Raw genomic sequence first — 13819 nt, 5'->3', positions numbered from 1 at the left:
TAAAACACAGTTTCAGCATAAATAAATACGTTTGGATAATGACTAAGGAGCATGATTGTGTATGTAATCAGTAGGGCTAAACACGCCTCTGAAAATGATAATGTCAGTGTTTATTAACATGTCTCGCTATAAACTCCCTGTAGCCCTGTTCGAGTGAAATTAGCTTTCATGACAATGAGCGTGAAGCGATTGTTAACACAGGACATCTGTCACGTTAAAAGGCAGTTCACTTGGGAAAACACGTCATTGTTATTAGTCTCCGAAATTGCAGAGAAGGGAGTGTCTGTTTCACGCTCAGGCTTTCTTCACAAAAAAAATTAGACAATGTGGTAAACATGGATATCCTAATTTTAGAGAAAAATATTATGACATATATATTTTTTCCTGTGCAGGTTATCTTCTATGACAGTGACTGGAACCCCACAGTGGACCAACAGGCCATGGACAGGGCTCACAGGCTGGGTCAGACCAAACAGGTCACCGTCTATCGCCTCATCTGTCAGGGCACCATCGAGGAGAGGATACTGCAGCGGGCCAAGGAAAAGAGCGAGGTGTGTCAAAAATATCCTCTATTCTTTTTAAACCAACAACAACAAAATAACACAAGTGCATAATGGTCATATTAATAACAGAGGTGATTAATGCTTTAATGGTCTTCTTTAATAAGATCCAAAGGGTAGTGATCTCTGGAGGCAACTTCAAGCCAGACACGCTCAAACCCAAAGAGGTGGTCAGCCTGCTTTTGGACGATGACGAGCTGGAGAAGAAATGTGAGTGTTTTGATTGGGCAGATGTTAGAGTTTCACTGTGAGGGGAAGGAAAATATGAAAACAAACATTGTGTCTCTTTCTGTAGTGCGCCAAAGGCAAGAGGAGAAGAGGCAGCAAGAGGAGAGCAGCAAGGTGAAGGAGCGCAAGAGGAAGAGGGAGAAGTATGCTGAGAAGGTATGGAACTGATTAACTGAGTTGGTGGCTGCCTGGATGTGGAGTGGAATATGTAGAATACTTCGAGTAGAAACACATGTGAAATGTTAGAGAGAAAGTTGGAATGGAAGAAATTGTAAGGTAGGAAGATAAGGAGACAAGAGTCCTGGAAGAAACTTTTACAGAAAGTTTTGTGTTCAGCTCAAGAGTGAAAACTGTAGTCTGTCTGTTAGACGATAGACTCTCTTCTGTCTAACATAATATAACATTGACCTGATAGTGAAGCTGCAGGAAGGGTCGAGGGGACATTGAAATCATTATGACTTATTCCTTTGAGATATTATACAGTACATAGCTGGTGAATCTGACAGAAATCAGGTCACTAGTTTGAGATAGTCAGTGACTAAAGTAGGGTCAGATGGAAGGTCAGAGGTTCATCTAAAATCATTAAATATCTTCCTCTGGGGATCATATCCATACTGGATTTCATGGCAATCTGGTCAGTGGCTGCTGAGTTTTGTCTTGCTCTGAACTCAAGAGCTGAACAGAAAATGTATATGCCATGCAACTGACTGTCAGCGCATTCAGTTCAACTCAATTCAGGTTTATTTATATAGCACCAAATCACAACAACAGTCATCTCACGGTACTTTACAATGTACGATAAAGACCTTTCTGTTAATAAGAGAAAACCTAACCCCTGTATGTAAGTGGCGACAGTGGGAAGGTAAACCGCCTTTTAACAGGAAGAAACCAGGAAGGAAAACCAAGCTGAGGAAAGGGCAGCCATCTGCTGTGACAGGTCTGGGATAAGGGGAGGGATAGGACAAGACAAAAGACCCACTGTGGAAGAGAGTCAGAGATTAATAATTAATAATAAGAAATAATAATAAGAGTACAATAGCCTATGTTTTATCTGAATTTAGAGATCATCAGTTTAAGTAGTTATTTTGTATCATCTGGCTTCATTGATAGATATAGCTGGGTATCATCTGCATAGCAAAGCCTTCTAACAATAAGTGGCTTAAACCACTGGTTTAATATATACTAGTTAGGTTAATTCTGTTTTAGAGGAAAAAATAATTTCACACCCCTACTTCAGCAGCATTGATTTCATCAATACCCTCTCCTGTTCTCGTTTCTGTTGTTAACTTTCAGAAGAAGAACGAGGAGCTGGAGAACAAGAGGAAAAAGGAAGTGAACCTGGTCATTTCCCACGCCCCCTCAGCAGACAACTCTAACTTGTCGGCAGATGGAGACGACTCGTTCATCAGCGTCGAGATGGACTCGGCCATGCCCAGTCCTTTCAGCGAGGTGAGGGATCCAGAGGAAAAACAGAAGAGATGGATGGTGTGTGCATGTGTGCGATAAAGAGAGAGAAAGGCTTTTGTGAAAGTGTAGGTCATAGATGAGGCGGGAAAGGGATGAGATTTATGTTAAATGTGATGACTTGTGGCTGCTCCATTAGGCTTCTTTGGCCTGCATCCACAAACTCACAATCTTACTTTGCATGCTGTGCTATTAATCCTCCTCCCCTTTTCTTTTCTTATCTTTTGTTTCTTTTGGGTTATTAATTCTTCCCCTATATTCTCTTCTCCGGCTTTCCTCTTCTTTCGATCCACTCTTCTGTCCGTCTTACCTTTTCCCAACCATTTGTCACTTTTATACCCTGCACATTGAATCTTTCCTTTCCTTTCCTTTCCTTTCCTCTCTGTTCCTCGGACTGTTCCTCTTGTTGCCCTTTACTGTACTTACCTGGTTCCTCGTTCCCTTGTGGTGCTGACCCGCAGCCTGTATGTATGTCTGTTTGTACTCCTATGCATGGACAGATCTCCTTAAGTAGCGAGCTCCAGCCCGGCTCATTACCTCCTGATGCCGACGCGGATGAGAGCAGCAGCGACATGCTCGTCATCGTGGATGATCCGCTTTCTTCCGCGCCTCAGTCTCGTGCCACCAACTCACCCGCCTCTGTGTCTGGATCAGTCTCTGACAATATGAATGGTGAGAAAACAATTTCAGTCTAGCCATCGTTCATGGAGCGAGTAGAGCAGTATACTTTATGTTTTTCTGCACTTTGCATAGACTTGCTCTGCAGTTGGTGTCCCTGGAAAATTTGCTGTAGATCAAGACCAGATTTGACTTGTTACTGATACTCCCCACCTCTGAATTTAGGACATATCCGTTTGTATAGTGAGTGATATCAGCAGCTAAAGTTCAAAGTTTCCAAATAAATATGTAGCATATATGTAGCATTAAAGACAGTCACTTAAGCCCAAAGTATGTAAATGGTGCTAAAAGTTGTGTTCTTCCTATATAAAGGCTTTAGAGGTCTCTCTTGCTCTCTGGTTGTTTAGCCAATGCATTTTTGGCAGTGTCAAACAGCCAGCCCACCCAGCAACGTATCTCATACACTATCAGAAACCTAATGGTTTGTCCTAACTAAAAATAATCTAAGTACATATAATCTCTTCCAAGTGTGGAGTTGCCAAATAAAACCTAATCTGTCCTTTCCATGAGACTATTATCTTGTTCTACTGTTGCTAGAATAGCAAATTAGTGTGACTTACATGAAAGTCATCGCTGCACGTAGAAGGCTGGCTTGTTATGTTCTCTCTGCTATCTCGCCTTGTGTTTTAATAGGCTGGGGTCCATTGAGACAAGTGGCTTTTTACCTCATAAGCTGTGTGCAGCTCGTTTCTTGCTTGTTTTACATTTATAACAGTTTTATTTTGGCTCGGCCGCACTCAGAAATCAAGATACATGGTGAATGTTTTTTCCTTTTATCTTCACTTTGGAATTTTTGCGGCAAGATAATCTCTCCTAAATCCATACTTCTTCGTTAAAACCTGTTGGGAATTTTTGCTGCCATGCTAAGAGGTGCTTGCCAGCAAGATTATTGATGCGCAGTGATAACCAGAGCCAGCAAGCTGGGAGAAAGTTGGTTCCTTCAGAGATGTAGATGATGTTTAAATGAAAGGTTTGGAAGATGAGATGGAAAGCAAAGAATCAAGAATCAACTGGTGAACTTGAAAATGGGAAAGGAAAGAAGAGTGAAATTTAGACCTGAAGGTCGGGGGAAGCGTGGGGAATTTTATGAAAGGTTTTCATGTGTGCTTTGGTGTTAGTGATAGAGTAGGGCCTTTTTCCCCACATAGGGAGGTTGTAATCCAGAGTATTTGGAGTGAAACGTGTAGAGAAATGCAGACCAGTGGTGGGATGTGGGGAGTCAGAGAGGGAGAAGACAAGGTACTGGAGGATTAGGTACATCACCACTCTGGCTCTGATTGTGCAAACAGTATGGAAAATGAGAAGAGTGTTCCTTTTTTTGCTTGAGCCAGCACTTACAGTAATGATGAGCCGTGATTAATGTGCAATTGCGCTTAAATGTTGCAGAGAAATGACCACAGTAGACTCTGAAAGACTGGGTCAAGGCCAAACCAAACTGAGTGTCTCTGACAGTGATGTTGATTCCCGCCTGACTGTAAAATACTGAAGAGTTTTTTTTTTTTACTATTTTTTCCTTTTATTGCCTGTGGTGTTCAGGTGTTTCAGCCTCGGACACAATCAGTCCAGGCAGAGGCAGGTCCGGGCGGAGTCGTGGGCGGCCTAAAGGCTCTGGAGGCGGTGCCAAGACTGGAGGGAAAGGACGCGGGCGTAAGTCAACTGCAGGTAGTGCAGCAGCAATGGCAGGAGCGATGGCAGGCGCGGCAGCTGCTTCGGCAGCAGCTTATGCTGCTTATGGCTACAGTGTTTCGAAAGGTATGTAAATATTGTACGGATCTTTATGCACAGGCACTGGCTGTCCAGAAATCAAAAAGAATATGTGTGCTTTGTTTACCTCTCAATGCATTTCTTGGACAAATGTTCTTAAGGACTGTTGATGTCACAACAAACATGCTTGTTCTGTTTCTCATGTTCATACATCCATATTTTCAAATGAGCACTCTTAACTCAAGAGTAACTCAGTTTTTTAAAAAATATTGTTTTAAAATCTGTCCTTTTCCCTGCAAGCTAAACGTCTACTACCCATGCACAACGTTACAGCTTCACCAATGTTTCAAGCCAGAGTGCTGACCTGTCATCTCTTTTCAAGCCACAATGAATGCACTGAATGAATACCTTACTGGTTCCTGTTATGGATACATTAAGCCAAAAGAAAGTAACAAAGGAGAAGATTGTTAGAGTCCATAATCATTCCACATTCCAATCAGTGCCACACAGTTGACACTGTTATGAACTTCTCCCAGAGATGTCTAATCGAGACTTTTTTTGTTTTGGTTTTTTGAGGCCGATGTATTTTGTTGTGGTATCACTGCAAAAAAACAAACACAAGCCAGTTATGTCCTACTGAACTGGCTGTTTGAACATGATAAATAACCTCATCCTTTCCTGTCCCTAATTTCAGCGGGCCTCTCTGCATCCAGCCCTCTGCAGACCTCCCTGGGCCGGTCTGGTACCAGTCCTGCCTTTAGCCTCAGCAGAAGCTCCTCCCCCCAGACCAAAGGAGGCACCTCCACGCCGAGCCCCCACAAACAGCTGGCCCACAGCCACCACCACAGCAGCCACGGAGCAGTCAGGAAAGGAAAGGGTCCTGGCGGTCCTGGGGCTCGATGATACATGTGTACGCATATTCGTATTAATATGCCCTGACAGATAACTGACCTGCTCTTCACTGTGATTCCCAGAGATACCCCCCGCCCCCTCCCCGCCCACCTAAACTAATAAACAAGAGTATTTATAGTAACTGAGGCTCACTACCTGGAGGACCACGCTCTCCCTTCTGGCTCAGCAACTAAATAGAAGCTAGAGTAACCACAACAATTTAAAGGTACAGCCTCAACCAGCCTCTGCATTAGTTCATTTATATTCATTTAGTTTTTTTTTTTGTTTGTTTGTTTGTCCAGAGCAGTGGACAAAAACACTGCCTTGAGCATTTTAATTTGAATTTTGACAGAAGTATTTCTAAGTGCTTTTTTGAGAAGACAAGCTGTATTCTACTATTGACGACAGGAAACCCAAAGGCGTGTAGCTCAAAGGGCTTTTCAGATCCTTGGATTTGCCCGGGTAGCGAGAAAAAGGAGTTCCTGTCAAATGCACTGAGCCACGTCTTCCCTTATTTTTTATTTTTAATTGTTATTTTATTTAGATTTTTGTTCTGTGTTACTGATTCTCCTACATGCACATTTGGTTATTTAATTGTTCTGTAGATATGTTCAGCGCAAAGCTGGTGGACAAGTCTGCATTTTACAAAGCTTAATGTGAACCCACCATACCAAACAGCTTTTGTACTAAAGCTCCTATTTTTGTAATGAAAGATGTACTGAAACCAACAGGCAGGCAGGTAAAACTGTATCCATAAAATGTGTTCATGTATAGGTGGAAATGGAAAATTTCTGATTATTTTGTGTGTCCAATGGGGAAAATAATGTAAAAACAAAAAAAGAAAGAAAAGGTCTACTAAAATAAGGGGTACTGATTGATAGAGCAATGCTGCTAATGTTAAACGTATGAATCGATTCACATTTATTTTGGTTGTTTTAAGTTATTTAAGTTAAAAACAGGCGATTCACAAAAATTGCAGAAAAATCTTCACCTGTAAACTGTAAATTGCGAATTCTAGAGCCATTTTTTTTTTCTTACTTTTTCCAAAATTGTTTTCTGTGATGACAAATCTGTGGTTCTCTTTGATGTCATTCATGTTTCAGAAACAAAAAACGGGAAAAAAAAAAGGTGTGCACCAGTGTCCTGAGTTGAGCACTACATCTGTTCTAATGGGTTTGTTTTTGTGTTTATAGCGTGAATAAAATGCAATGTTCTATATCGATTGTACATAATGATGAATGAAAGCGACATTTCCTCTGGCTTTTTCTCTCATTTGCCTGACTATTTTTATAAGTCACATGTACATATGAAGAAATGCATCTGTCATTTTACTAACAGGAGTCAACTGAAAATAAAAGATGGCGAAATCTGAGCAGTTTGATTCTGCTGCTTGTTTGTTTGTTGGTTTTTACATTAGCACTGTCCTGGGTTTGAACCCATTGCTTCACGAGGGTTAACTCACTGTATGATATCCTGGAAAAATATAAATAGGCTGTAAGGTAAAAAATGATAACTATCAATATTAATTGATATTAATTAATTATCACAGTTATATTAAAGTGGTCACCAAGTGAAACTTTATAAAAAGTACACACTCTTATGTAAAAAGCCCTTTTTTTTTCTCCATTTTTTTAATTTTTTAATTTTTGCTTGCTTACTTGCTTCAAACCCACCAGCCAGCCGTGGCTTTTCTGTTTGGAGTTTGCATGTTCTCTCCAGGTACCCTGGCTTCCTCCAGCAATCCAAAGACATCCATGTTACATTAATTGGCGATTCTAAATAGATTTTAACTATGAATGTGACCGTGAAAGGATGCCTTTCTCTGTGTTAGCCATGTGACCCGTCCAGAGTGTACCCTGCCTCTCAATCTATGAGGCTGTTGTGGACTTCAGGTCTGCAACAGTGGAGGGAATCTGCACTGGCAAAGAAAAGAAATGGAATAAAGGACCAAGAATGTAATAATTCTGCTTGTAGAAGTACTAGGTTTAAAAAGTACAGCTGAATGGGGGCTTAATGAGATTTGGAAGGCCACAAATTTCATAAAAGCTTCATATTACTTAATATCTTCCACAAATGGGTGGTCACATATTAGTAGACTACTGCCAGGTGGAAACATCACTTTGCCAGCTGAGAAACATGCCTTGCCATCTCTCAGAAGACTAAAACATCTGTGTGCAGCACAACAGTGATAGAACACTGACATCTTCATGTCAGTTTCTCAGTAGTTGCACGCTTTATTTCCCTCGTGGCTATAGATACAAACAATATTCATTTCAGCCCTTTATTTAAATATAACATCTGAAGCTCAGAAACAGCAGTTTCTGTTATCACACAAATGTTTTCTCACCTGTGGCTTTTTCTTAAAACCATTTTGTTTGGCACCCCTCTTGTTATGTCTCTGCTTGTTTACCCTTGTAAGGTTCTCTGTATTCTTCCTTCAGCCAGAAAGTGATTTTACGGCATCTCCTGACAATCCCACAATCATAGATTCATAAACTCACCAAAACCCCTGGAAACTGGGACTTCAGAGACCAGAAACCAAAATTCACATGTTTTTGATTTAAAAAAAAGATAAAGGTACGATTAACAACTCTACAGAGAAAAACTAAACTTTATACCTGTAATCTCATTAGTAAGACATCCTTATACAGCCAAGGGTCACATTCAACCCTAATTTAATGGGTGGTCCTTCCAGCAATCTTAAAATTACATTTAATCTATTCTACTGTAGTCGTTCCAAGAAATTAGATCTCTGTTGCTCAGAATAATAGGCAGACCTCGCCATGGGCAGTTTTTGTTGGAGTAACTATTAAAGAAGTCGACTGTATAAAGATTGCCAAATGTAGGGTTTTTTTGTGCAACAGGGAGCTTTGAGCTTCGTTGCACTGGGAGGGAAACGTATATTTCAGAGATAAGATATTCAAAACCTCTGGCACTTAAAATAGAAACTATCTGTAAGGTCTGTTTATGAAAAATCATTTGGAAGAACTTAGCCTTGATGTAAGGAAATGACAGAAAAACAACCCATTTGAGAGGCGATCAAACTGACAAAGATGCACCTGAGACCCATGTCGCCGTTTTCATGTCACCCTGCTGAGATTTCATCTCAGTGAACGCATCTGCAGTGTGTTCTTCCTGGTGCACTCTTGACACGACCACGGGGCAGACTTGTAAACACAGGACTTCCAGGTCTGGACTTGTTCCCGGTCAGCAGTTATATAAGCCTTTTCACCTAGATAGACTCTTGGACTTGAATCACATCCAGGGTACAAGCTGCTCCGGCCAATGTTTGGGTGTGTCTGACGTATGTTTGTATATGTGCACTCAGGAGACCTGTTCAAAAAGCTTTACTGACTTCTTAGAACATTGCTGTTGAGTTACAGTCTGCAAACCAGATGTGAACCAGCACGTCTGTTTTTTGTTTTTATTCCAAGAGCATGTCAGAAAAGCTGCTTCTTGGCAAGAGAAGACCCTCATGGTCTGTGTTCTTATGACATGCACACAAACACCTTGAAAGCCTCCCTCACCACAGGTTATTAGCTGGTGTGAAAAAGTTCTGTCAGCTGGTTCAATTGCAATCTTCACACTGAGTGCTTAGTGTTTTTGTTTTTAAACAGGAGGGGGGGAAAAAAAAAAAAAAAAAAAAAAAAAAAAAAACCCCACAAAATACTCCTTGGGAAAAATGCAGTACAGAAACATTTTCTCCTTTTGTGTACTTTATTTTAGGATTTCTGGTTAAATCAGTTCTCTAGAATACATCTCTTTGCTGTGCACTCATTAAACTGCCACTTTTGATACCTCCAGATTTTCCTGACCAAGAACAGAGCCTTTTTCTTTTAAATGAGCCACAGCTCATTTAAACAAACAGTTTCTGTTGCAGCAATAACACACAAAAACAGTCATTTTCCACTTTTTTAAATTGGTATTTATTTTACTTGACACTCAGTTGTCACAAGCAACTTTTCAGAGTCAGATTTATTCTTTGACACATCAACGCACTCAACCACGAGCGACAGCAGTACCTTCTGAATTGGACGGAAGTTGCACCGTACAAATCAAAACAGTTAGTGAAGAAAAACAGTGTTTACAGTGAACATTGTAGGGATTGTATTAAGCTACCCTTCTTTTTTTTCCACTTTTTCAAGTACAATGGATGGTGATGAGGATGTGAAGCTACAGAATGTAAAACACAGGTAGAACATGGCAGATCAAAGCCTCATGTGTAGTGTATTCTTTCCATTACATGCTAGTGAAACAAAGGGTACGAGCTACTGTGCTGCAAACAGGTAAGACACCATGGTCAATGCTGTGGCCTCGATGGAGAACAGGTGATGGTCCTCCACATGTGGGCAACTGCTCCTCATGAACTCCGCAAGCCGGAGCAGGTACTCCAAGTTGTGGCCCGTCTTCCCTCTGGACATTGCGATCTGGGCACCGATCTCCTCCGAGGTGGCCGGGCCCAGGTAGAGAGGGTTGTCGGAGGTGGCAATGTAAACCAGCGCCTGAACCGGAGGCTGGTCATTCCCCTCAGGGAAGAAATCCACCATTTTGGTCATGTAGCCTCCGCAGACCGTCTCTCGCACATTGAGGTACTTCAGGGACTCCTCCAGCTGTGAGCCTGCCACCTCAAACGCCACACCCCAAGTAGTCTCCTGTGGAGGAAGATGAAAACATATTAAGTCATCATTCAATTAACTGATGTAGACTGGAAACTCCACTGCACTTTCTACTGTAAACCAATAGGAAGCAGAAAGTTCCACTTACGTCATCATCTTCGATCAGCGTCACCACTCTTCCGGGCTGCAGAGAAGAAGAAAAAAATAAATCACGTCACGGACAACGCCTGATGCAGTGTGAGCCCAGCTGTTCAACATATCATGCCACCCTAAGCAATCTAATGATGTTCCCGTTAACAAGTAAACATATGCCCCATCTTACCAACTCATCGTTCCCACGATGGAAGTTGTCTCCGTGCCAGAAGCGTCTCTTGTAGCCTTGAATGTAACCGACCTTGCTCCTCTGATATTTGAAGTCAGGCTTCCACACCAGCGACCCGTACCCGAAAATCCACAGGCTGGTCTTCCCGGCGATGATATCTTGAGGCTTCATTGTTTTTGGATCGTTAGTTTTGACGACGTTCAAATGAATGAATGGATCTTTTTTCCTGAATGATTTGTTTTAAACCAGCTAAGATGACTAGCTAGCTAGCGTTAGCTTCCGTCGGTCCAGGAGCAGAGGCACCGGTTGGCTCGCAGGTATACCGCGGACGGTATTTGAGCCCAACTGCTTGGCAGTTGCGAAGATGGAATTTCGCTGTTTGTTTTGCCTTGCACTGTGCATTGCCATTGCATTAGAGATGCCGCATTATGCCTTAAAAATCCATGGCAGCCGCTTTGGCCCTTAGCTCAATGTCGAAAAAAGACAAAACCCGCTTTTGCCAGCTGCTTGCCGGCTGGTGATGGTTGGCTTTAAAAAAAAAAACCGAATTAAAAGATCGAGGATTTACAGATGTTACCGCGTTTAACGCCCAGATGGTATTAATATACCTGCCAAGATGTATCTGTCTGTCTGACGCGTTTCTTCGATAACATGGCGAAGCAGGGATCTTACTTTTATAGAGTCCGCAGGACGTAGGCGGGTCCTCTCCTACCGTTTAACACCAATCATATTTAAAGGGGCGTTACCAAATTACCCCGTTTGCCCAAACAGATTTCGGTGCGCCAAATAGGGCAGGACTAGGAAACAAATTCGTTACACTATTGGTTAAAAATGACTTGCCCGGCATTGCCATCTTTTAACGCGATTGCTCGATGAACTGTCACTCAAAACAAATAACTCTGTGATTGCTCCAATGCGTTGTCACTCTCTTCACAAGCTTTAGCGATTCATACGGCTGATGCAACTTCCCAAAGCGTTTCAGGGCCTCAGCAGGAACCAAGCAACATACCAAGGCATTGCATCAGATGTTCCTATGGGAGATTCCCTATAGGAATCGTTTTATTTAACCACGTAAAAAGAGCACATAAACAACTGCTTCACTTTGATACAAACCACAAATAAATTATTCTAACTGAAAGATATGACTTTACACAGGAGAGATGGAAACCACATCTGGTATAGCAGGGAGTTACACAGGACCTTATATGGATGTACATGTGTAAGAGAGAAAACATATGATTTATTGCATGTTCTCTTTCTGCTTGTGTGGGCTCTACTCCGACTTCCTATTACAGTCCAAAAATGATCATGTTAGATTCCAAATTTTGCTGTAGGTGTGTATGTATGCCTAAAAGGTTGTCTGTCTCCCTGTGTTAGCGCTGCAGTGGACTGGCAACCTGTCCAGGGTGTATCTAGGGTGTATTTCACCCTAGATAGGCTTTAGCCCAAGTCGAGCCTTCAAAAAGGAAGTGGGCCATTCACTGGATAACTTCACTGTGGCTACGTTCATCTTTTCAAGTCAGTCTTTGCATGCATTATGTATCTAATTGGGACCCATTACGACACCATAACATGTTAATTTGAGCTTTGATTCTCTTTCTGTCTGTGTAGGTACAGCAGGTGATTGTAGGTTACAATCACCAAAAAGCCTACTAGCTTAAACTCCAAAATGTAACCAGATTCAATGCTTTTCTTGCAGTTATACTCAGGAAGCATAATCTTTCTGAATTATTTAAACACAGGTTCCCTCATATATATTGTAATAATCAAGTGTGTTTTCTTTGGATTTCCTGCAAAATAATAGCATGTATGGGTTTCTACTTCATGTAAGATTTAAAATGCATTTGAAACCCTGTTAAAAAAGATAAGAAAGAAAATGGCAAAGTGCCAACACAGCTAAAACATGGAACTCAGTCAAGACAAAATAAAAGACATGGGATGGACAGAAAGATCCAGCCTCAGATCTGATCAAACGCACAAAAATGCTCACCACTCTTGTTAGATCTGATATACAGTTATAGCAGAGGCTCATCTGTGCTCAATACATAGATTATCTATAAATAGCTGGCATTACCTGTCTTGATAAGAGGCCAGGCCAGTATCAGCTCTTCATAAATCTAAAGCTACTGCATGCACGAGCTTCCAGCCCATTGTGCCTTCATGTCCATCCGCTTCTCAAGCTCTCTGCTACATTATCTCGTGTTGCTCTCACCACAGCCTGCTAAGGACTTCAGTGGCACCCACTTCTCCGATGTTTGCACACGTCCGTTTATCATACATTCATTTGTCTTTGCCTTCAAACCAATCTAAGATCATCATTCAAGCCTCATGCTGACACAGTCTACATGTTTAATTAGTCCTGATATCCTAGTAAAACCTCCCGACCCCTATTTTTTTCCCGCACATATATGCAGTGACTCAGGGTATGCATTCTTCTACTAATGTTAGATAAAAGGTTAGGGGGTAATTAGGACAGATGATTTGGATCTAAAAGTAAACTATGAAGGAATTATGATCAGTGCATGTTTATCTTAGATGAGGGTGTGTGTTAATAAACTGTACAGTGTGTTTGACTGGTTTACATTTTGATTAAAGGTCGGTTGTAGATCAAGTAAAAGCAGATCTGCTTATTGCTCTAGAAGTGTGGCATTTAAGTTAAACATAAGGGTTCCTGCAGGTTTTTATGTTGGCATGTACTGATCCCCTGTTTCCTGTGTGTGGGGGTGTGGGGTGTGTGTGTGTGTGTGTGTGTGGGGGGGGGGGGGTTCTTACTGACACCTAGTGTTAAATAATGAGACAGCTATAATAGCAGGGCAAGGACAGTAGTGCTGCTCCATACTGCAAATCTGATGTTAAGTAAATACAGGGCCAGCATTGCAGATACCAGTACCAGTACAGATACAGATGCTGATAAGTATAACCGAGAAAGGCAGCTTAAGTGGGGGAGAGTGTGTGTCAGTGTGTGTCACTATTTATGAGCTGAGTCATCATCAATTTGTTAACTTCTTAACACATTTTAATAACTACTAAATCACTGTGGTGCTTTTTACTTTGCATAGTACTCAGTTAACACAGTAAAACACATCTTTCAGCTTTTGAAACTGTATTTTGAAACTGTTTTTGGAGACCCTGAATGTACATATGTCTGTCTCTAAAGCACTTTGCGTCAGCTTCTGTTGTTTAAATGTGCTGTAGGCTATAACTAGAATAAACGTGATGTTTGAACAGAAAAAGTTTTAGACATTTTTCATAGTGCAACAAAGTATCAATCCTATCCGGTTGTTCAGTCTAACGTCACTAGCCGTGTCTGGGTCTAAACTCCGCTGCAGGTCCATATATCAAACGATCACTATGGC

General features: G+C 41.5%; 2 protein-coding genes across 3 annotated transcripts in view; one reads left to right on the top strand and one right to left on the bottom strand.

Moving 5' to 3' along the window:
* The window catches only part of ino80 (INO80 complex ATPase subunit), a 39878-nt gene extending 32981 nt beyond the window's left edge, over nucleotides 1–6897 (top strand). For both annotated transcript variants that reach the window (XM_026194342.1, XM_026194340.1), the window contains exons 31-37: nucleotides 393–551; nucleotides 668–770; nucleotides 856–944; nucleotides 2082–2237; nucleotides 2753–2924; nucleotides 4467–4682; nucleotides 5329–6897. In XM_026194342.1, coding sequence (XP_026050127.1) covers nucleotides 393–551; nucleotides 668–770; nucleotides 856–944; nucleotides 2082–2237; nucleotides 2753–2924; nucleotides 4467–4682; nucleotides 5329–5537 — 1104 coding nt within the window. In that variant the 3' untranslated portion in view covers nucleotides 5538–6897. The remainder of the gene's footprint in view (nucleotides 1–392; nucleotides 552–667; nucleotides 771–855; nucleotides 945–2081; nucleotides 2238–2752; nucleotides 2925–4466; nucleotides 4683–5328) is intronic.
* Nucleotides 6898–9427: 2530 nt separating this feature from the next.
* Nucleotides 9428–11130, bottom strand: chac1 (ChaC, cation transport regulator homolog 1 (E. coli)). The gene is made up of 3 exons (XM_026194738.1): nucleotides 10464–11130; nucleotides 10290–10325; nucleotides 9428–10177 (listed from the first exon to the last, which is right to left on the bottom strand). The coding sequence occupies exons 1-3, from the start codon at nucleotides 10632–10634 to the stop codon at nucleotides 9794–9796; spliced, it is 591 nt and encodes a 196-aa protein (XP_026050523.1). The 5' UTR covers nucleotides 10635–11130; the 3' UTR covers nucleotides 9428–9793.
* Between the last annotated feature and the right edge of the window lie 2689 nt (nucleotides 11131–13819).

The sequence above is a fragment of the Astatotilapia calliptera genome, chromosome 15 (assembly GCF_900246225.1).
Source record: "Astatotilapia calliptera chromosome 15, fAstCal1.2, whole genome shotgun sequence".
NCBI lineage: Eukaryota > Metazoa > Chordata > Actinopteri > Cichliformes > Cichlidae > Astatotilapia > Astatotilapia calliptera.
This window is presented reverse-complemented; position numbering and strand designations above follow the sequence as displayed.